The following is a 24,169-nucleotide window of genomic DNA, read 5'->3' as shown; positions in this document are numbered from 1 at the left end:
GGAGTGTTGATTTACTAGAAGAACAGTTCTTTAAAGTGACAGGAACCAGAGACCAGTGTCCACTTTGTGAGGTCAGAGTCACTGTGGACTTAGGACTTTCTGCTCATGAGAGGAAGGTCACATTCTTAGAATTTGCATAAAAAATAAAATTAAGTTTCTGGCTGTCACACACACACTGCCAAGCTGCAGTTTACCAGCGCTCAGCTGGCGCTAGGTCCGATTGAGGCACGGGCCAGTCTGCGCGCGCGCGCACACACACACACACACACACACACACACACACGCGGATGAGAGTGTGTGTGATAGCAGCGATTCAGCAAAGTTCCTCACGGTCTGCCACCTCCCATTCTATACAGGCCACACTTTTTTTGTTTGGTGGAGTTTGGACCTGAATGTCCCTGGTTGTGTGTGTCACCTTCTGACAGAAAGCACTGCCAGCTCTTGTTGGGGGAGATGCGTTACCATCACGAAGAGTAGGCGTGCTGGCCTCGAGCAAGGTTCCTATTGATCCTTGAGAAGAGGTGCCGATAGACACATGGTTGGCCTTAACACTCCACTCAGCTTATTTTAGGTGTCAGACTGCAATATTTATTTCTCTCCCACTAAACTGCTTACGTGGACCACGATTGCTGAAAACTCCCTCCTGCTACATACACATTAGCAGGCCCATAACAGGAAGTGGTTTTGCAGACTATAAAAGCACCATGTAGCCACAGCGTACAGTGCTCTCATTAACTGGGTTTTTCGGAAGATTATTGTTAAACACAGCAATGCACAGCCGCGGTTCAGTAAGGAATTTATAAACACTTTGAACGGCTAATGAAGCCACCCCAAAGCTTCACACAGGCCAGGAACCCAATCAAAGGGATTCAGAAGCATAGTCTAGAACAAAAGTCTGCTAACACGGGCTGTCCGTCTGTCTGGAAAGGCTTCCAAACCATAACCCACTACTAAAGAAAGTCTCTTCCAACACATCGTGAATATCGCAGACAAGGTGATGTCTCTCACAGACAAGTTCAGTGCATTTTATACCATATTTGAAAATTTCTGATAATCTGCCTCATAACCCCAAACTGTGAAAGAATCGACATGTTCTGCAAGCCCTCCTAATTACTGAGCAGCACGTGCTAGTTCTATTAAAAAAACCAAATAGAGGGAGTCGGACGTGACTGCACCTCCCTGGCTCCATCGCCTGCCTAAAACTATCAAAATCATCTCCATCGCTCTCAGCAGGGATAAAAAATTACTTCTATCACAAAGGAAGCCCGGATTGCACAGCCTATTCTCATACACTTATACAAAGCCACCATTGCATGCATAATTACCTCTTCTATTGTTGTGTGGTTTGGCTCTGCTGCTGTACAGTACAGAAACCTCAGAAACCCCAGAAACCTCAGCATTTTATCAAGGTGAGAAGGTCATCTGCTGGCCTTTGTCCCTTGCTAAGCTTCACCAGTCTCAAGCAGTGAGTCAGGCCCCCAGAATGTCTGCAGACGCTTCCGCCCTGGACAATGCTTAATTTAGGAGCTCCCTTCTGAAAAACACCTCAAGGGACCAACACTGGGGCACCAGTGCCATAATTCAGCTAAACCACTGAACTAAACCTCCTCTGAAAACATTGAACTGAACCGTCTCACAGTCTGCACTACTGAACTGTCATTACTGCTGAAACATCTCACAGCCAGCACTACTGAACTGTTATTACTGCTAAAACATATCACAGCCTGCACTACTGAACTGTCATCACTGCTGAAACATCTCACACAGCCTGCACTACTGAACTGTCATCACTGCTGAAACATCTCTCACAGTCTGCACTACTGAACTGTCATCACTGCTGAAACATCTCACACAGTCTGCACTACTGAACTGTCATTACTGCTGAAACATCTCATAGCCAGCACTACTGAACTGTTATTACTGCTAAAACATATCACAGCCTACACTACTGAACTGTCATCACTGCTGAAACATCTCACACAGCCAGCACTACTGAACTGTTATTACTGCTAAAACATATCACAGCCTGCACTACTGAACTGTCATCACTGCTGAAACATCTCACACAGCCTGCACTACTGAACTGTAATCATTGCAGAAATGTGTCATACATTACCGATCGGTCATGTTTACACAACCACACCTTGACCCATGTCACATTTTTAGATTACTTTGCAAATAGAAATTTCTAGACTAGTCTTATTTACCTCACAGCTGCCCACCCCGTATATTAATTCCATTGCTCCATGCACCAGTGTCGTACTCTGTTGGGCAAATCCCTACCTGAATAGAACTAGACAATGAGTTCATAACCCATAAAAGCAGTTTAAATGGCTTGTCATGACAAGTGCACCTGCAGCCGTTGAAACCAACGTGTCCTGACATTTTTTCCACACGGTCATGTTCTGATGACTTCAAGATGCCACTCTCAGGAGCACGGCCCAGACCTGTCATTACCAGGCTAGGAGGACATTTCCTTAATGCAACAAATAAATTCCCCTGCTGTCTGGCCTCCCAGAGTCCCACGTGTTCCCAACAGGCCAATTCTTATGTGTGTTCTCATACACTTTCCTCTTCACACATGAACATGCATGCGCGCGTGCACACACACACACACACACACACACACACACACACACACACACACAGGGAGATAGTCAGGTATATGCTACATTCTTCGTGCTAGTATTTGTCCTTTCATTAGCAAGAGGTGTGCATGCCATATGCCACACTGGCTTTCAGCAGGGAACAGCAGATCCCAGCAAACCCACAGACGCTGCTGTCGGACCCCGTTGCAGACACACCCACGACCCTGGCAGCATCCCAGCCGGCATCGCTCTCAATAAAGTAGCAAGACTGAAATACGCAGCAATTCAGTGAATCTTCTGTCGTCAGTGTCACCGGCACTCAGCTGAATACACCCTGCCAAACTGATCAGTAGTGCCACGGCTCTCTGTAAAATCTTGTTGCTTGGAATGTTTAAATCACAGCACCTTCATAAAGGTATCCCGTGTCATGTGACTACCAGGACGAGGGTGTAGAAGAGTGGGGGGGGGGAGTGTGAGGAGGAGTATGGGAGTGGTTACAGCTGCTTTGTTCTCCTAGAGGAATGGTGTGTGTGGTGCAACAGCCCCTGGCAAATGTAGGAGAGAAAAAGAAGAGACGGAGAGAGAGAGAGGAGTAAGACAGGAATAAGCGAGAGAGAGAGAGAGAGAGAGAGAGAGAGAGAGAGAGAGAGCAAGGGAGGGAGGAGTGAGAGAGAGAGAGAGAGAGAGAGCAAGGGAGGGAGGAGTGAGAGAGAGAGAGAGAGAGAGAGAGAGAGAGCAAGGGAGGGAGGAGTGAGAGAGAGAGAGAGAGAGAGAGAGAGAGAGAGAGAGAGAGAGAGAGAGAAAGTAAGAGAGAGAGGCCAATAGAACCGTATCTTCCACCCACCTTTAGAAGGGCAGGCTAGCACTCTAAAACAGGACAGTCCAGCCAACCTGGACTCAAACCAAGCTCAGCGTGAGAACTCTCAGCACCACATCACAGAGACACTGACGCAGGCCCAGAGGAGCAGAAAGCATACTTCAGGAGCAGAGCTTTACCACGGACAGAGGAGTAGACAGGACTGGAGGGTAACAAGTCTGGATGGATGACCTCTGCTCCCTCAGCGGACTGGACCCTCTGTGGGTGAGTGACAACTGAGCCAGTGAGGAAGAGGAGGCAGATGAAGAGATATCGGAATCTCTATTTTTTGTACAACACTTCTGTAAAAAATCATGCCTCACTGGATTCCAGCAGTTAAATGTGGCGTAAATAACCATTAACTTGTTTAGGTGACGTTGTCCTGAAATCTGTGATGTGTACGAGTAAAAATAAGTGTCTGATTTGTGGAATTGAACATTGTTGTTAACTTTTAGCAGCCTGTTGTAGTGAGTCATGCATCCCTTCTCCAGTGATTCACTGCCCAAGATTCACAGCATGAAACCTTTTAATCCTGTTGCTCCTGAGATTTAGATCTTTTTGATAACTTACAGTAGTGGTAGGAGATGCTGGAGATGCTTCCACAGACTCAGGAAAACCCTCCATATCGCTTGTAACCACACCAATTAACTCTCCAAGTTTGGGGGGTTAGGACTACATAGAATACAGTCAGCCCTCCAGGTTCACAGGAGTTAGGACCACATAGAATACAGTCAGCCCTCCAGGTTTGGGGGGTTAGGACCACATAGAATACAGTCAGCCTTCCAGGTTCACAGGGGTTAGGACCACATAGAATATAGTCAGCCTTCCAGGTTCACAGGGGTTAGGACCACATAGAATATAGTCAGCCTTCCAGGTTCACAGGGGTTAGGACCACATAGAATACAGTCAACCTTCCAGGTTCACAGGGGTTAGGACCACACTGATTATACGTTTACAGGTTTGTGACTGTGAGAGTTAAACCAGATGCCTCCTGGCCTACTGTCTTTGCCAACATTTTGTCACAGGTCGACTGTGCGGTCAGATGCATGTTGATGGGAGGTCCAGAAGATAAACAAAAATGCACCGTAGTGTAGATGACAGGGTCCAACCCCATCTGGCCGAAACCTTGAAAAACCCCAGCTCGTTTACATTGTTTGTGTTACAGCACCCAACATAACGGGTCATGCTAATCAGTACAGTACAGCCTTTCAGGTGCACAGGAGCTGCACAAGAATATGGGCTGGCTGGGATCACAATGACCACACTGTGAACATGCGTTCTAGCCCACACTCTCATCACTGGGATATTTATCACCCAAAATCATTAGGTCAGATTAAGAGAGCAGGCTAACCTAGGGGCAGCGGTAGCTCAATGGTTAAAGTACTTGAGTGGTAATCAGAAGGTTGTCAGTTCATGCCACTCAGCTGCCAGTTTGCTACTGTTGGGCCCCTGAGCAAGGCCCTTAACCCGCAAATCCTCAAAGTTGTACTCAGTCATAGTCAAAAGTTGATTAGGATGAAAGTGTCAGCTAAATGGCAAAAATGGAAGGCTAACAGTGAGTTTTCTACTTAGACAGTATTATCCACAAAGTCATGAAGAGGTAGCATTTAGTGTCTGGCACCACAGAATATTTCACAATATGGGTAAAAAGTGGAGGTTGTACACCCTGGGCAGCACAGTGCATGATGTCATAGATCAAACCCTCTTGCTTGGGTTATTTTTTTCTGAGAAGGGTAGATGACACCAAGTTTTCTGTAGGTCAGCAAAATGGGACACATGAAAAAGTCAAGAGGGGTGAAGGTTGTGCTCCACGGATTGATGTAACATTCTCTTTAACTAAAATAAATTACAAGAACTGTATTATTTTTCATTCTTAATTAATCCAAATCCTTAAATAATCCTAATTCCTGAGTACAAAATTAGAAGCAAACCCCTCAGTGCAATCCGCACTCATGCTGATGTGATGGATCCCCCTGCTAGCCTGAACACAATGAAAGCCCTTAATCCCGATGATAATCCAGAAAAATGATGCTCACTGTTACTTGCCCGTGGATTTATTCAGTTTGTCAAGAGGTAGCGTGTCAGTATTTAAATGATACATGCTTTAAATTCCAGACTTTATTGCTGCAGGTCCTCAGCAAACTAAATACAGTTATATCCAAAACAGCAAATAAACAGGGTTACATCTAAAACAACAACTAAACACAGCTGCATCTGAAACAACTGCTAAACTCTGTTACATCCAAAACAAATAAATAAACATGGTTACATCCAAAACAACACGGTTAGAACTGAAACCAGACGCTCATCCCTGGTTTGCTGAGGAATAAGAAGTGAAGTAGATCTGTGAGGTTTATTTGTATAGCAAATTATTTTAAAAGACAGAAGAAAGAAGAAATTCACTGTGATCTGGACAGTAATTTGTGTTCAGAGTGGGACTGGAACAAGTCCTGCACAGAAACTTGTTGATCTGAAGCTCAGCTGGAGCTGAGCTGAAGGTGTGCTCGCATACCCGGAGCTACCCAGGGCCCCCACAACTGGCTCTCTCTGCCCAGGGACCCCCACAGTGGGCTATCTCCACTCAGGGACCCCCACAGCTGGCTCTCTCCTCTCAGGGACCCCCACAGCTGGCTCTCTCCACCCAGGAACCCCCACAGCTGGCTCTCTCTACCCATGGACCCCCACAGCGGGCTCTCGCCGCCCAAGGACACCCACGGCTGACTCTCGCCGCCCAAGGACCCCCACAGCTGACTCTCTCAGGCTCAGCAGTGTCACACCCCAAAAAACAAGCCGTCTTGTAAGTGTAAGTGGACAGCTTTGGCAAGGGTATACTGCACATCCTCAGCATACACAGGAAGGAGTAAAAGCAGGGAAAGAAAAGAATCAGCTCGTGTGTTACCGAAATGACAAAGTAACACAAGACACAACGGAACGAGCTAACGGGAGTATTTTGAGTGGAGATTTGAGTGTATATTTGAACTGAAAGGCTCACAGTGGTTGCCTTCACTCACCTCAGAGCACAGCACTGTGTGAGCAGACCTACAAGAGCGAATTTATGTCGGAATTTGGGGAGCTTATGGCATTGTTGAGCCCATCCCCCTGTGCCAGCCTCTGTGTGTGGATAACAGTGTGATGCCACAGAGTCACTGAAGACCTGCCAGCTGTTCTCCTCTCTCACGCTGCCATGTCACAAAAATCCCCTTCAAGCCTGCGTACAATATTCCTCAGAATCCTGCCAAGGCCGCAAGCACAAACAAACAGGTTCTCAGAAACGCCGTACAGCTTCACAAAGCAAAAAGTCTTTTGGACAAGTTTGGACTTGAGGTGCTTTGGCAGGTATGGAAGGTCAAATAGATGGTTTCACCTGAGTCTCTTTTGCTTCTTCAACATCACAGAGAAAACAAAGCTCTGGGTTACACACTGACAGGGGAACGTGTGACACAATTTTGCGGTTACCCAACTGCTCTGGTAGCTGGATCAGCAAATTTCACCTGAGCTGAGGTTGTAGCAAACAATCCCAATTCCCTCCACTATTTATTTAACTTTCAACATCACTCGCAATGCCTGGAACAGCTGAATCATGTGTGAGTTGCACTCGTGTAGTGCGCTGTCTGTTGCACTTGTTTTGTGTTGCACCATGGTCCTGGAGGAACATTGTTCCATTTTTGCTGTGTACTTGTATATAGCTGAAATGACATTAAAGCCTTTTGAACTTTGAACTTTGAGTCTGTGTGTGCATGTACATGATTTGTTTGTTTCTGTGTAGGTGCATTTGTGCAAATCAGACTTTTTATTATCAATTTGCATATTTATCTTTTTTTGAACGTCACCATGACTCAAGTAAAAGGAGAAATGGCTCCTGAGGTTTGTTCCTGTGACAGAGATACTCCAGCCACCCGCGGTTTAGCCCAGCGGGACTTCAAATTGTCCTCCGCCTTCAAGCGCTGTGTAGGCATGAATGCACAGCTGGCACCTAGAAGGCTTTGTGGGATGCTGAGTAAAAACACGCCATGGGTGCACCGCGGAAGAACAGGCGCAGTATCCAGTGCTACTGTAATCACACCACCGCAAATAATTCCCAACAATTCCCATTCCCATTTCACTTAACAGGGTTTACGCAGTCATGCAGTGTTTAGTGTTTAGTGTGTCAACCTGCGGTAGTCAACTAATGATCACAGTCTTCAACCGCTGGACCAGTGCCAAGGAAAACACTACACATTCCAGACCTCACTAACGCGCACAAATTCACATCGGGTGCCCGAAGGTGAGAAAGCACAACAGGAACGTCCGGGGGAGAAGGACTCGCTAAGATCCGGAGGGCGGTGGTTAGAGGGTTTAGGGGTTGGGGGTGTTCAGTGGGCAACACCAGACGCGTCAGACTCGTCAGGCTGAAAGCTGCTATGCAACATTACACACGCTATGTAATTCGCTGAATACCAGTGACAGATCCTCCCTCTGGCCACGTGATTGCAGTCATTAACATGAAAGCCCTGATGGTGCAGGCGTTTAAGGAGGAGGCATGGGACAGGAGCTCGGAGGGAATGCCGGAGCCTCCTTACAGGAGCTAAACTGTTCACCTGAGTGACAGCTCCTTGCATTTTACTGCTACGAAGCCCTCAACCACAGAAGGCCTCCAGCTAACATTTAAAGGTTCAGCGATGAGAACATGATCAAAGAATGAGTGCTTTACTCAAACAGGCAGAAAATAATACAGACCTTTTTTATCTTTATTTTTTACAAAATGTAGAGACTGGTTACATGATTACACATTATGGGCCAATTTCCGAGGCACAGGCTATATCACACTAAAAAGAATTTCCAGTGGTCATCGCCACTGGCACGTCAATGCAGTCAACCGCTGGGCTTACAGTTCTGTGTGTTTCAGGACTGGAACCTGACATGGTACACCCCTCACCCGGACCTGACCCAGTGTTTCCAGCACACGGTGCTGGTTTGGCTCCCCTGCCTCTACCTCTGGCTTGGCGCCCCTTTCTACCTCGTCTACCGCCGGTTCCGGGACCACGGCCGAATATCCGTCTCCGCACTCTGTGGTGCCAAGACGGTGAGTCAGAAGGGAAATGACAAGACTGCTTCCTCTGCAGGGACCGTATGCACCCACCGCTCCGCGCCCGGAAAAACAGATGCTGGCGTACCGCACGTGGGAAAGGGGACGAATTCTGCATGTGTGGAATACAGTGGTCATTTCTAACCTTGCTGACCTGGCTCTGAGCAGAACGAATGCAGGCTTAGTTGCAAATGTCCACGTGTCAGAGGGGACTGTTTTGGGAGCGCGTCACCAGGACGTATATGTGAGTCCCTTTTCTCTGTCACTCTCCAGGCTCTGGGTTTGTGTCTGGCCTCGTGTGGCTTGGTGGAGTTACTCTACCTGCTCGTGAAAAGGAGCAGAGACATTGAGCATCACATGATCTTCCTCCTTGGTCCCAGTATCCGCACTCTCACCATGGTAACGCACATTAGCATTCTGTATCACTCCCTCACTATACTCACCTGTTTCTCTCTCCACACATAGGCCCACCCTTATAACTGCATTTTATCCACAAAAGCTACATAAATCCTCAAATAACTACCAGAAATTCTATTACAAATAACTGTCTTTATTTTTCTCATGAAGCTTTAAAGATTCCAAGCCAAAAACTATTTTAAAAGTTCTCCTAAAGTTATGTTCTACACACCCTTGTATTCAGTAGGATAGCATGAGAGAAAGCTGACCAGGAGAGTCTTCTGTTTAAATGTGCTGTGGTCCTCACACTGAGGTCTGAGTGAGCCGATCTGGCTGTCTGGAGACAGCACAGACACCCCGCCCCTCACAGTGAGATCAAGACAAACAAACCTCTCTTACCAGTGGTCACCATGGTCACCAGAATTAATAGCACCATTCTTCACAACCAGCCAGACCAGATATCTCCATCCATGGCCTGACGCAGTCTAAACATTCGCAACTTACAGCTCTTCTGTCTATAGAGCCGGAGCCCAGTCGGCCCAGTTGGAGGGGCACCAGCCAGGACATCAACACTCAGAACCAGAACCCCTTGCAAACACTGGCCATAATGTTTAGGGCTTACCCACATAAGCACATAAAGCACAGATTGTCCGTAAGCCCACAGCGGTAATGAACATCTCCCAGTTTCATTTCTCCCACCGCACCGCCCAAAAGTCCGTGGCTACAGCAGTGACCCGCTCCTCTGCCCTCAGGTGCTGGCTGTGTGCATAGTCCATGTGGAGAGGATGAAGGGCTGCCGATCTTCGGCCTTCCTCTTCCTCTTCTGGGCACTGGCGTTTGTGTGCTCCCTCGTCCCTCTCAGAGGCCACGTCCAGGCCATCGCTGAGCAGGTTGGTTATGCTCCTCACTGCACCTTCACCAGAACACACCCCAAACACACTGGAAGTACATGCTATTTTACACATGGTGGTGGGAAGAGGCGTTAAAGTTTCATTTATCATTTATTTATTTATATGGTGTCTCAAAAATGCCATAAGAACACAAACCTCTAGTGGGATATAAACTCTGAAATTTTGATATAAAACTCTGGAGCTGCACTTATTTCACTATTCTTTGTACTTTAAATGTGTTTCTCATCTATGCCTCGGCCCCTGGCATTCAGTTTCGGCAACCCTGTGCGTCTTTGATCGACATGCTTGTGAGGAACTCGACCCGATTGGCGCTCGATCTCCAGCTCAGCACTGCATTTATTTAGAACCGTGTCTGAGGTTAGCTTGGTGCCTAAACATAGGAAGTCCGGGAGCAGTAGCCAGTTCGGTTGCTCCTTCTACAGACAGACACCAGAACCCCATGCTTCCACATTTCCATGCATCTGCGGGTCTGTGGGTGCCTTTACACGTGTCTCCTTCCCCCCTGCCTGTCTGGAGCTCTGTGGGTCTCTCGCTCCCTAATCATCACATCTCTGCATAGACTCAACCATCACGCTAAAATAATGTGGGTGTGCAAAAAGTTTATAGGGTCTGGTTTCAGAATTGCGCTCTCCCATAGCCGATAAACACTGTGGGATTATGTCTAGACATGCTCAATCTGGATTACAGCACAGACGACAGCAGGACAAAATCCATAACCAACCGTGGCAAATAAGAACACACGTGCAGTATAAACACAGGTGCACTGTACATTTGTACCCCACGCCAGCTAGTCAACTCGTACACACGCAAGCCAGGGCAGGGCAGGCACAGGTCTGAGATCAGCCACAGAAGTGCAATCAGGTATCAGAAAAAGGGCAGCTGCAGGTCTGAGTTCAGCGTTGTTTACTGGGCTCCGATCAAACTGCTTGCCTGTGCCCAGCAAGTCCTAGACTAACAACTCAATGACCTTTTGTTTTCTCACTCTGCTCTGTACTAGGACTAAATGAGTTATGCACCCAGTGGCGAGTTCTTGTAGTGTTATATCTGTAGCATTCAGGGGAGTTTTTAGATGCGCTGTTTACCGCTGCGACGCCCAGAGCCGCACAAGGCCGCCTGTGTAAACGGAGTTTGTGTTTACACAACCTTAAAGGCAGGCGCGCACAGCAACTGACCTACATTCTTTCAAAACTCAGCCGTTTGACACAGTTTGGCTCGGCAACCCGCAGACCCACAGCAAAGCTCTTTTACAGCCAAGCTTCGACGCCGTTGCGTTGCCGGGTTCTGTCTCCGGGTCAGGCCCGACACCAGATGGCCAGATCGGACGAGCGCAAGTCCGGCACCTCGCTGGCTTCACGTCAGTTTTATTCGCGCAGCCGTTTCTCATGAGAGAAACGATCACAAAGCAGCTCCTCAGAGATCCTGGCAAGGAAGCCACGGGCCATGGCAGCCAGGTGGACGTGTCCTGGTGTGCTTTAACCTGCCCTCCAACTACACGCAGGACAGGAGAGGACCAGCTGGGAGCACAAGCTCCAGAAAACAACGCACGCGCGCGGGTCGTTCCCAGAATTCTTCCGGCAGTTCATATTTGCCCTTGCCGTTCTGTTTTGTTTTCTATGGCCCAGGGCCCTATCCTACTTATAGCTTCTGCGACTGAGACCTGTCATTACTGTGCCTGGCAGAAGCCGTTTATGAAAACAAGGATCCACCCGGCGCGGTTTGGGTCGCGCCGTGATTAAGGGGCGTTCAGAAAAGACTTATTGAGTCATTAATCCTGGCACGGGGGTTGTGGTGAGCACGCCGACGGCCTGAGCGAGGGGAAGGGCGCTCGTCGTCATGGGAACACTCCCGGTGCCGTCTGCCGCCATTCGCCCACCCGTTGGAGGGCCGTGCACTGGCAGGCTTCTGCTCCGCCCACCCTGACCCTGCAGGAACCTGGGGCCTCTCGCACACCGGCCCCGCAGACGTAAACAACCTGCTCCTTTCTTATTTACTGGATTCTTTTTGCACAGCCTTAAACTTCCTTTATAGTTTACTGTTTATTTTAAATATAGGAATGATGAGGAATTTTCTTTGTGGAATTCAAAGTTTATTTTTATTAGAAATGTTTTTTTCTTCCCGTTGCCACTTTAACTCAGTCTTGCACATGCAGACTAACAGAGACCGACTCAGATTAAACCTAATCCTGTTTAGATTAAAACTGTCCACATACGAACGCGGATTGGAAACAAAGAGCGGCCCGTCGTTTGCAGGTGTGATGCTCACACGGTTACTGTGCTGTGTACGGGCTTGACGTTCCGCTGAAAGGAGCCTGGGCTTGTACGCTGGCGTTTCCTGACGTCCCCTCGCTGTGCTGCAGGGTTTCTCTGGAGACGCCCCGCGATTTCTGGCCTTCTTCACCTGCTTCTCACTACAGCTGGCTCAGCTCGTGCTGAGCTGTTTCGCTGATCAGCGTCCCGCCACTCTGAGACCAGCCTGCGTGAAGGTACTGTGTGTTCGGTTTCTTGTTCCGAGTATGACAGAATTACTATTGCATAACAATAAAGAGCCAGTAGGAACGTGTATCTCTCTGACAGAACCCATGTCCCGTGGAAGACGCCTCCTTCCTGTCTAAGATATTATTCTGGTGGTTTAGTGGGTGAGTGGACGTTCTATTCTGTCAGGACAATATCAGTAAACGGGAACATCAACGGTGTGTTATTCAAAAACGCGTGTGTGTGTGGATACCTTTCAGCCTGGTCACACAGGGATTCCGCTCACCATTGAAGGCTGAAGATCTCTGGTCTCTGCGGGAAGAGGACACCTCGGAGAAGATCATTCGTGATCTGGTGAGGGAGTGGACCACACGTGGTGTCAACCCTCAGCAGTAAGACTCCTACACTGACTTCACTGTCAGCTCTTTTGTATATGGTCCCCAGAGACTCCAGTGTGAAAACATCAACCAGTTCAGCAGAGATCCCATTAAGATTAGCTTTATTTTCAGGACACATATACATACAGACACACATACACAGCCACAAGCATGGACTGTAGTGATAAGTATTAAAACTTGAATAATTGTTTGAATATGACATTTTTACTCCAGCATTAAACCTCAACAGACATCCACGGGACCTCTTTTTCGTATTGTCTGCAAATGTATAATCAGGCACTTGGCAAAAAAACACCCTAAAACCTTTTAACACTGGAGTGCTCCTGAGCGTCAGAAGCCATCTGCTGGGATATCCTCTGGGATATTTGAGCCACGTAAAGAAGGAAAGTTATTCCGAATGCTGCCAGTTAAACACCTGGCACGGTGTGTGCCCAGGCAGGACAAATGTGAGAGCCCCCCCCGAGCTCTCAGCTACAGGATCACCGAGCAGACCCAGCTGCTGCTGAAACTGCGTCAGGAGCAGGGATCCGGCCTCCTCCTGCTCCGGACGCTGGCCAAGACCTTCGGGCCATGCTTCCTGACGGGAACCCTGTGCCTGATCGTCCAGGACGCCTTCATGTTCTCCATCCCGCAGGTGCTGAGGTGAGAGGGGGCAGGGATTCAGCTCGGGAATCACGGACAGCGCACACGAAGAACGTGTATGTCACGGCTGTCCTGACATCTGACGACTGCCATTATTAAAAGAGAAGCAAAAAAATCTTCAGGAGTGAAGGATCAAAAGAATACAGGGAAAGTGTTTCGTTATAAATCGGTCTGGGCGTAATAGCATGTCAATTTGATAATCGATTGATCACGCGCCTGTGAGATATAAGAGCATTTTTCACTGCTCATATCAGACCTCAAAGAGCTTCTCACAGCCTTTTTAGCAAAATCCCAACGTTTGTTAGCCATTGCATGCATTCATTCAATTTCAACTCCCAACACACCTGAGTAGAGAACAGAACCTAAGCAGAGTTTACTGAGGAAGAGCACAGGAGCATTCGCTCCCAGGACCGATGCCTTCTCTGGCCTCTCGGTGAGACACTAATAGCAGGATTTTTCCGGTGCAGTGTGCCAACTGCCCACACGTGCCCACGGGTAACGCCGGCACGGTCGACCTCACGAAACGCAGAGGTGAGCCAGACGGCCAGCTGGCACTACCCACGGTGGCGAGCTCGCCGACCCTGAACCTCGGCAGGGTCCCCCACACAACTCCCCCTCTCGGGAGGTGGCCAGCAAGGCCGCTGAGAGGATAATGGCAGGGTTCGGTTACTAATCAAACACGTCCCTTAGAGCTTAGCTGCTGCGTCAGAAACGTCTTCATATCCACGTGTCCACATGTTACTGGACGCTGAGATTAAATGATACACAGTAGAGGAAGTATGAAACTCCTGATCTTGTTGTTTCACAGATTAATGTTGTTTTCAGCCAGTTGTGACTACTTTTCTTTCCGTCCCCAGTCTGCTGCTGGGCTTCGTGAGAGACGAGGACGCCCCCTTGTGGAAGGGCCACCTCTTTGCAGTTACCCTGTTCCTGCTCTCCTGTCTGCAGTCCCTGTTTAATCACCAGTACATGTACACCTGCTTTACTGTGGGTATGAGGGTCAAAACTGCCATCATGGGTCTCATCTACAGAAAGGTAGCACCCCCTCTCTGCAATGGCGAGAATAATGTGAGAATTGTTTGCTTTGCGGTGCACATTTCAGCAGTTATCTCCCCTCTCCCCAATTTCTGTCAGACTCTGATTATCAACAGCGCCGCCCGCAGGGCATGCACAGTAGGGGAGATCGTGAACCTGGTGTCTGCGGACACTCAGAAGCTCATGGACTTTGTGGTGTATTTCAACGCCGTCTGGCTGGCGCCCATTGAGATCGGCCTGTGCCTTTTCTTCCTGTGGCAGGTAACAGATATCAGTAAGATCTATGGCACAACTTCACACACTGGAGGTCAGCCACTCCTTAGGTCATCACTGTGGTTTAAGTCATTCTCTGATGTATGTAATTAATACATTTACAGTATTTAGCTGACGCTTTTATCCAAAGCAACTTACAATTATGAATGAGTACAACTTGAGCAATTGAGGGTTAAGGGCCTTGCTCAAGGGCCCAACAGTGGCAACTTGGCAGTGGTGTGGCTTGAACCAGCAACCTTCTGATTACAAGTCAAGTACCTTAACCACTGAGCTACCTCTGCATGTGTCACATGGTGTGTTTACGTTTTGTCTTTTCCATACCTGCCGGCAGCGCTTAGGCCCGTCGGCATTGGCCGGCATCGCCACGGTGATTCTCATCTTCCCCCTGAACGGCCTCATTGCCAAGATGCGGAGCAAGCTCCAGGTAAGCCACGCAGCCCCACCGGGTCCCCCAGCCCAGCAAACGCCATGCCCCCAACCGTGCCCATGACCACGTGTGGCATCCCACCAGTTCCACAGCTGCTTTCCATCAAACAGGCACGGGGTGGAAGGGCACAGGCAACCAGCATGGCACCCAGGCCCTGATCCCCACCATTCCGTGCACACAGAAGGCCGCAGAGCGTTTCCTGCTGCTGACAAAGCAGCTGTTTGGTTTGTCCTGAGAAACACATTCATGGTTGCTTGCCAGGGCACACTTGTCCTTGGTCCTGTAAACAAAATTCACCTCTTGGTTTCTCTACTTAGTGTCGACAGCCATGTGGACCGGGTTTGATGGTCACAAGATTTAACAAAAAAAAAAAAAACACCTTTAAAAAGTGTTAAAAGCGGACCTTTTTTTATTGAACTCACACCTCTGTGATTGCTGTTTTGATTTTGGTTTTGCTCTTGTTTGACTTTTTTCATGTTTCCACTTCAGCACATTTGAAAAACCACATGACCAACAACATAATAAAATTCCCTGATTAAATCCGAACCATGCCATGTTTGTGTGCGTTTAACCACTCTCAGGAGGTCCAGATGAAGTACATGGATGGACGGATAAAGCTGATGAACGAGATCCTGAATGGGATAAAGATCCTGAAGTTCTATGCCTGGGAGAAAGCATTCCAGGAGAAGGTTCTGGCCTACAGGGAAGAGGAGCTCAAAGCCCTGAAGAAGTCTCAGATCCTTTATTCCATATCCATCGCGTCCTTCAACTCCTCGACTTTCCTGGTAAACAGCAATAAGCTTAAAGGCTAATTAACCAAGCAGTTAATCAACTGAGTTAACTAACCTAGCAGCATTCCAAGTAATGACACTGGATTTGTGACCTCGTAACCGGGTGGAGGTTCTATGTGTCTTCAGATCGCGTTCGCCATGTTCGGTGTGTACGTGCTGACCGACGAGAAGAACGTCCTGGATGCTCAAAAGGTGTTCGTCTCCATGGCGCTCATCAACATCCTGAAGACGCCGCTGAGTCAGCTTCCATTCGCCATGAGCTCCACCATGCAGGCATGAAGACAACACACTCACACTTACACCACAGCAGTTGAAGACAACACTCACAATTACACACACGTTTTATTTTCACCTCTCCATATTGCCATACTTTTCATTTTTTGGAGCCTTGCAATCACCGTCACGTCCTCCCCAGGCCATCGTGTCTCTCAGGCGTCTCGGGAAGTTCCTCCAGCAGGACGAGCTGAGGCCAGACTGCGTGGTGAGGGAGCCCTACAGCCCTGGTGAGTGTGCTGTGACCATGTCTCATCCACCAGGCGACAGAGGTCCTGCAGCACAAACACCTCCTTTTTTCCCAATTAAAGCAAAACATGACTTCACGTGCTGGGCGCAGGACACATCATGCTCCATACTTAGAATCGGGATAGCTCGGCGGAGCTGTGCCCGGCAAAAAGGATGTTTTCGGAGGGAGAGTGCCCACGTCTGTGTCTGACTCCATCATTAGTGTCGATGCCCATGACAGCATGAGCAAAGAGAACCCACAGGCCATAATCAGCCCACACAACCTCTGATGGGAGAAAGGTTTCCTGACTAACAGACGTTGTTGACGTGTGTTATGTTGATACGGAGAAGCATGCCAGGATGTGCATGAAGGCCACGTCGGAGATCATTGCGATGTTAGTGTTCCGTAGAAATAAAAAAATAAGTGTTCCAGGTGGTGTATTGTAAGTGTGTTGTATTGTTATAATAATGATGTGTACAGATGTTTCCAGCATACTTTTGCCTTCCCATTAGACGGCACCAGCGTTGTAATCAAGAACGGCACTTTCAGCTGGTCCAGAGACGGGCCTCCATGCCTAAAGAGGTGAGATGTGGATGTAGCAGGTTGGAGTTACATAACTGGGCTTATTTTAGTTTAACCGCATTTGCAAATGAACTGACCTTGAGTTAAATTCAGTTGAACTGAATTTTCAATTCAAGCTTAAATTTATCTAAAATTTAAAGCCAAGTTAATGCCATCAGTGGAAGTACTGACACACTGAGCGATTATTCTAACTAGTAATGTATTGTGATGATAACTCCTACATATTGCTACTTTAGGCCTGGTAGGTTATTAAAATATATTAGCCTGGCATTATAATAACACTAAGAACACCCATGCAGGATGTGTGATCGGTCAGGATCCATAAAGCACGCAATAAGAACCTTCCACAATATCGGTATCGTCAAGGCCAAGATCGCAATAACAATTACCAAACAATATATTGTGTAGCCCCAACTAGCTAATGTCATCTGTTGAGCAGAGTCAACGTGGAAGTGCCACACGGGTCTGTGGTTGCGGTGGTGGGTCACGTGGGCAGTGGGAAGTCCTCCTTGCTCTCTGCCATGCTGGGTGAGACAGAGAAGAGGAGCGGGCACGTCACCGTGAAGGTAACGTCACACACCAACCCCATGGGCAGGTCACATCACAATCTGCCCCAGAGCTCCCAGCCAACAGGTCACAAAGCGTCGATGTAATGATTCTCGACACATGACCTTCCCTGTAAATGTAAATGCGCCGTTGCCCCTTTTCAGGGGTCGGTGGCGTACGTGCCCCAGCAGGCTTGGATCCAGAACACCACCCTGCGGGAGAACATTGTGTTTGGACAGGAGAGGAGAGAGAGCTGGTACCACAGAGTGCTGGAGGCATGTGCCCTCCTGCCAGACCTGGACGTTCTGCCCGGAGGAGACGCCACGGAGATCGGGGAGAAGGTGAGGTTCCCCCTTACATCATTACTTGGAACATGCTACCTTTTCTCCACTTGAGGTCACACCGAGAGTGACGTTCCTCTACACACGGTGTTCGTCTCAGGGGCTAAACCTGTCAGGAGGGCAGAAACAGAGAGTGAGCTTAGCACGGGCTGTGTACCGGACGGCTGACGTCTACCTGTTGGATGACCCCCTGTCCGCCGTGGATCCACACGTGGGTCAGCACATCTTCCACAAAGTCATTGGCCCTAAAGGAATCCTTAGAGACAAGGTACACGCCATTTCTGGCTGTGTGGCATTTAGGCCACAGTTTTTTTTCCTTTCTAGCTACTGTAAATCGCAATTACTGTCATGATACTCGCCTTTCGATCGAAGGCACATGTTAATTAAAGGCTCTTTGCTGTGAAATATGACCTGAAGGGAGCGGTCAGCTGCGTGGTTTGTTTACGTCCGCCTGTGTGTTTTGGTGCCAGCAGACTCGCGTGCTGGTGACCCACGCACTGAGCTTCCTGCCGCAGGTCGACCTCATCCTGGTCATGGTGGACGGAGAGATCACGGAGACGGGCTCGTACGCCGAGCTGCTGGGCCGACAGGGAGCGTTCGCCGACTTCGTTAAAACATTCGCTGGCAACGAACGCAGAGAAAGCATCACATTCCGAGGTGAGCGCTCAAGGTCATTACTACAAAAAAAAGAAGGTCAGAAAAAAAGATCTTCACCTCAGTGTAAATAAAAACACTGCCATTTCCTTTCAGGGACCAGGAAGTCAGTCTCTCGGCTTAGCATGACGGACTTCTCGATTGATCTGTCTCGAGAGCAGCTTATCAGGTGAAAATAAACATACTTTAGGCAGTTTGCTTTCATCACCTGATGTCTGTCTGATCTGGAGCGCCGGACTCCTGTCCGCAGGGGTGTTCTTTCACAAAACACCTCATTCATCAGATGGATTACATCACTGGTTCTCATTGTACCCCACATAGTGAAAATCTGATTAGTCCACTAATCAGAGAAGCAACTTGCTATAGCAAAAATGTACCTCACAATAAACATTTGTTTTTCAGCTGACTTGGCAACATTTCTAAACAGGTTACTTCCACATTATTAACAGTTTTCAGCAAGAAATGATGAAATATTAATAGCACTCACACACACACACACACACACACACACACACAAACACACACACACACACACACTTCTGTCTATTTGCTGCTCTTGGATCATTTTCATTTTTGCATTTCTCCACCCCTCTTGGGGAGCACAGGGGTAGGTTTTGTGGGTGGATTGTTGTATTTATTGTTTGTAAGGAGTAAAACTTGGTCATGATAACTTATATGTGGTTTATGCATAATAAATCAATAAATAAATATTTTTGAAAGATGTGACATTTTAGGTCCTTAAATTTTAAAAATGAAGCAGCCTTGATATTGGTCACTACCTTTATATTGGAAATTCTAGAAAAAAAATGCATGCTGTCAATTAACTAATTAATCAAGCATGCAATAATTACACAATTATCTTATGGGTTGAGTGGTATGTCAGTGTTCCCCAGTCTGAGTTCCCCAGGACTGAGATTGAGAACCTTACCTAAAGTCATATATGCAGTTTTCCACAGTAACAGTCATTCAGGAAATTCTGGCAAAAAGTTAATCAAACCTGGTCCACCGATAAAGGCTTCAGCAATATAAAAGAACTTGCAGCAAGAAACTACCTTCCAGCTGAATGGAACAAGAAGCACTCAATAGGTTCCACTGAGAGTTGAACTCAGATCACTGGAGTCAAAGTCCAGGGTGCTAACCATTACACCATAGAACCAAGCTGTGAGCACTGGGTCTTCTTACATTAACGTATTCACAACCACATGTGTATACCCTTACATCAAGCAGGAAACAAAAATATGTGTTGTGTCACATTAGACGCAGACTGAACTTCCCTGCATGTGTCTTATGCAGCGGAGACATGGTCGGTGCCAGCATCCCGACTGTGGAGACCCTAGCGGACTCCGAGCAGAACCAGGACCCAGAGGAGCTGGGCAAACTGACCGAGGCCGACGAGGCCCGTACCGGCAGGGTGAGGGTCACAGCCGTGACAACTGCACAAACCAATCTGGATGTGCCATTACATACACTTTCAACAGGGAGGGAGCAAAGCACAAAAACCAAGGTTTCAGAACAGTAGGTGTATTGTGAAAGATCAGAGATTTATTGCAAGTTTCATTTAACGAGGGTGGGGTGAATGTTTTTAATCTGCCAATCACCACCTAATTTAAACCCATGATTACAGAGTTCTGTTTGCCACTGTTCTGAGCATCACACGCCCCTCCCTAAGCAAACTGCTCTTCCCTTATTTTACGCAACGTCCTCCCCAGGTGAAGCTGGATATGTATGTGGAGTATTTCAGGACCATAGGCCCCGCCCTCATCGTCCCAATCATCTTCCTCTACGCCTTCCAGCAGGCTGCCTCTCTCGGCTACAACTATTGGCTGAGGCTGTGGGCCGACGACCCCGTTGTCAACGGCACTCAGACGGACGCCGATGCAAAGCTGGCCGTGTTCTGCGCGTTGGGCTTCGCGCAAGGTCGGCACCGCCCCGGGCCTGAGTCTCCGCGACCGTACTACCTCTCCCGGGTCGCCATAATAAGGGCGTGGTCCTGTCGTTTCAGGGAGTGCCATTTTCGGGACAACGGTGGCCATCTCGCTGGGCGGCATCATGGCATCAAGGCACCTCCACCTGGACCTCCTCAACAATGTGCTGCGCTCCCCCATGCAGTTCTTTGAGAGGACGCCCAGCGGGAACCTGCTCAACTGCTTCTCCAAAGAGGTAGATGCCATCGACTGCATGATCCCCGAGGGATTCAAGATGATGCTGGGATACGTCTTCAAGATGCTGGAGGTGGCCACCATCGTGCTGATGGCGAGTCCCCTCGCTGGATTCGTCATACTGCCCCTTACTCTGTTCTACACCTTCATCCAGGTAAGCACACAGACGTTCGGGACAATTTTAATGACGATCTTTATTTAGCAAGCACTTTTCAGTAAAACAATTGACTTTATGTTGGACATTTCTATTAGCAATCACAGTGACAAATTCCTGTATGTGTAACATACTTTGCAAAATAAATCGATTCCATCGGTTGTGTAAGAAGGGCTTAGTAAGCATGTCATAAGCTTATTTTATGTGTGCAGGGTAATAAAGATGTCACATCCTCGGAAAGAGCTGCATTTTAAATATATCAAAAGGTGCTAAATAAATATTTTCTATGATCCAGTCCCTCCATCTCTCTGTGACACCCCCTTCCTCCCCCCTATGTGTGAACGTTAGAGCTTCTACGTGGCGACATCCTGCCAGCTCCGGCGTCTGGAGTCGGTGAGTCGGTCGCCCATTTACACGCACTTTAACGAGACGGTGCAGGGAGCCAGCGTGATCCGGGCATTCCGAGTGCAGCCCAGGTTCATCCTGCAGGCCAACAGCCGGGTGGACCATAACCAGACCGCCTACTTCCCCAGATTTGTGGCCACCAGGTCAGAGAAGTCACACCACAGCCCTTTCCGTGAACGTCTATATCATTTCTGCACCTTACACCCAGAGGGCATTTCACGAACATGAACTCCGTGTTTTGAAATAACGACGGGGTGAATATTGTACCAGGTGTGGAGATTCCCATCTGCCAGGGCTATAACCTGAGATGTTTGGGGTGTTGTGGTAGCTGTGAACACACCACCAACCACCCAACTTCACGCTGAACCACTCCTGCAGGTGGCTGGCTGTGAACCTGGAGTTCCTGGGTAATGTGCTGGTCCTTGCAGCTGCCATCTTCTCCGTGACGGGCCGAGCAACACTAAGTCCGGGCATCGTGGGTCTGGCTGTGTCGCACTCTCTGCAAGTAAGCAAATCTCGTCCGTGAAGGCGAATGCCGGAGTTTGTACCTGCAAAGGGTGCATTGTCTGAGGCTGGATCGTGGTCTGGATGCCGTTAATCACACAGCGAACTACTCCGCAGGTGACAGGAATCCTGAGCTGGATTGTGCGCGCGTGGACCGATGTGGAAAACAACATCGTGTCCGTGGAGAGGGTGAAGGAGTACTCAGAAACACCCAAAGAGGTGTCTCTCCAATTCCTGCCATTGTCTACCGTAGCCATACCTTTATGTAAAACACAGCCATGCACAGACACATTGGGACTGACCCTGTCCCCCTTGGGGTTGTCCACAGGCAGCCTGGACAACAGAGAACAGGCCCCTCCCTTCGGCCTGGCCGCAAACCGGCACTATCGAATTCCAGGAATACGGACTTCAGTATCGGAAAGGTCTAGACTGGGCCTTGAAGGAAATCACGCTGAGTGTCCAAGAGAGGGAGAAGGTAAACAATACATAACTTTTGCAGCTGTTATAGGGCAGTGCTAGTGCAGTGGTTAATCTAGCCAACATGCAATCAAGAAGGTTGCCACTGTTGGGCCCCTGAGCAAGACCCTTAACTGTCAGGTGGTATGCTGGCTTAGTAAGTTGCTTTGGCTAAGTGTCACCTAAATGCTGGAAATGTAAAGCATGCTTCTACAAAAAAAGGTTCAACAATACTTGTATTTTAAAATCTTATTCTCATTATTAATTTTTCGCCTTTGTCTTGCACATCTCAATTTCAACGTCCTAGTAAACAGCATTATTCCTCTTTTTATGTATGCCGTTTTCGGAGCAGGTTGGGATAGTGGGGAGAACAGGGGCAGGAAAGTCTTCGCTTGCACTGGGAATTTTCCGCATCCTTGAGGCAGCAAAGGGAAAGATTTCCATCGACGGAATTGACATTGCGGAGGTCGGCCTGCAGGATCTGCGGTCTCGCGTCACCATCATCCCGCAGGTACGTGGTACCAGAAAGGCTCGAAGTCTGGATCCAGCAGGTGTGAAGAGAAAGAGGCTAAGTTACACGTCCATCCTGTGCTCCAACGGAAGCCTCTGAACTAGAACGTCCTTCAAACAGAGAAGATGTTCCGACCGATGTATTATGTAGGACATATAAGTGATCCTGTAGCAGAAGCTTTGTCACTAGTCTTGAGAAAAGCATCCTTCTCAACATGTAACATGCTTCCCCTCTGCCCCGCCCTCGTGCCGCAGGACCCGGTCCTGTTCTCCGGGTCTCTGCGCATGAGCCTGGACCCCTTCGACAGCTACTCCGATGAGGAGGTGTGGAGGGCTCTGGAGCTCGCGCACCTCAAGAGCTTCGTGTCGGGTCTGCCGGACAAACTGCAGCACGAGTGTTCCGAGGGAGGAGAGAACCTCAGGTATGCAGCGACGCGCGTTCCTCTCATATCTGTGTCTTTGGCCTTCTTGCCCCACCGGCGCCATGCTGATCCAGTCGCTTTTCCTCTGTCCGTTTGTGTGGGTCAGTTTGGGGCAGAGGCAGCTGGTTTGCCTGGCTCGAGCTCTCCTCAGGAAGACCAAGGTTCTGGTTCTGGATGAGGCCACGGCCGCCGTGGACCTGGAGACCGACAACCTGATCCAGTCCACCATCCGCACTCAGTTTGAGGAGTGTACAGTACTGACCATCGCTCATCGCCTCAACACCATCATGGACTACACCAGGTAAGGCAGAGTAACACACCATCAGGGAGGACCGGCCAGTAAGAACAAAAAAAGTTTGGATTGAGATAAAAATATTGATGCACTAATAATATTAGATGCACAGAAAACATCTGAAAAGAAGTAATAATCTGTTGAATTTTTGCTTATAGAGTTATAGTAATGGACCGAGGTTACATTACAGAGATGGACTCTCCAGGAAACTTGATCACAAAGCGAGGCCACTTCTACCGGATGTGTGTGGAGGCTGGTCTGGTGTGACTGCCAGAGACCACCACCACCATCAGTCATCATCATTTCGGATTTAACATAAGTTGATGAGTTTGAAATGTAGAATGCAGAATATCAAAGACCTTCCTGTGTGCAAACATGCCAGACTTCCTGTTATAAGGAACACCAAACATGGCTCAGGGGGAAGACGCTTCTGTCCAGAGGAATATGGCATATTCAGGACAGCGAGGAACGACATTGCAGCTCATAACAGGTGCTCCGCTTAAACCAAAAACAAAGTACGCGTTGCCTAGTTCAGCAGATGGTTGAAGCTTTGTACATGTATGGCCAGCTCTGAAGTTGAAAGGGAGATGACTGATTATCTTATCTTACAAAGACAATGTGAAGAACAAAAAGGGAAAACTTCCTTCTTATTTTCCTTATTTCTCATTCCTTTATTTCTAAGTGTAGGACAAAGAACACATAGCCTTCCGCATGAAAGTGCACGTTCTCACGCACAGTAGTTCCCTGGTTTTAAGAGTGACATCATATCATTCCAGGAACAGAAGATGC

The 24,169-nt window shown here is 48.4% G+C and overlaps 1 protein-coding gene and 1 non-coding gene across 2 annotated transcripts; one reads left to right on the top strand and one right to left on the bottom strand.

Annotated features, from left to right (window-relative positions):
• The first annotated feature begins 3,627 nt into the window (after positions 1-3,627).
• Positions 3,628-23,941, top strand: LOC113580891 (multidrug resistance-associated protein 1-like). The gene is made up of 31 exons (XM_027015726.2): positions 3,628-3,669; positions 8,330-8,506; positions 8,783-8,908; positions 9,658-9,795; positions 12,173-12,298; positions 12,390-12,451; positions 12,548-12,679; positions 13,121-13,327; positions 14,185-14,362; positions 14,462-14,623; positions 14,967-15,059; positions 15,644-15,847; positions 15,980-16,126; positions 16,269-16,356; positions 16,868-16,937; positions 17,377-17,503; positions 17,648-17,824; positions 17,925-18,092; positions 18,298-18,481; positions 18,575-18,647; positions 19,772-19,889; positions 20,188-20,395; positions 20,481-20,791; positions 21,140-21,339; positions 21,575-21,701; positions 21,818-21,919; positions 22,029-22,175; positions 22,509-22,667; positions 22,922-23,088; positions 23,195-23,389; positions 23,539-23,941. Exons 1-31 carry the CDS (start codon positions 3,628-3,630, stop codon positions 23,645-23,647), a joined length of 4,524 nt encoding a protein of 1,507 aa, XP_026871527.2. The 3' UTR covers positions 23,648-23,941.
• On the bottom strand, positions 19,563-19,634 carry trnaq-uug. The gene has a single exon. It is a non-coding gene; the product is annotated as a tRNA-Gln (tRNA).
• Positions 23,942-24,169: the final 228 nt, after the last annotated feature.

Source organism: Electrophorus electricus, chromosome 1 (genome assembly GCF_013358815.1).
Source record: "Electrophorus electricus isolate fEleEle1 chromosome 1, fEleEle1.pri, whole genome shotgun sequence".
NCBI lineage: Eukaryota > Metazoa > Chordata > Actinopteri > Gymnotiformes > Gymnotidae > Electrophorus > Electrophorus electricus.
The sequence above is the reverse complement of the archived record's forward strand: the minus strand, read 5'-3'. Positions and strand labels throughout refer to the sequence as shown.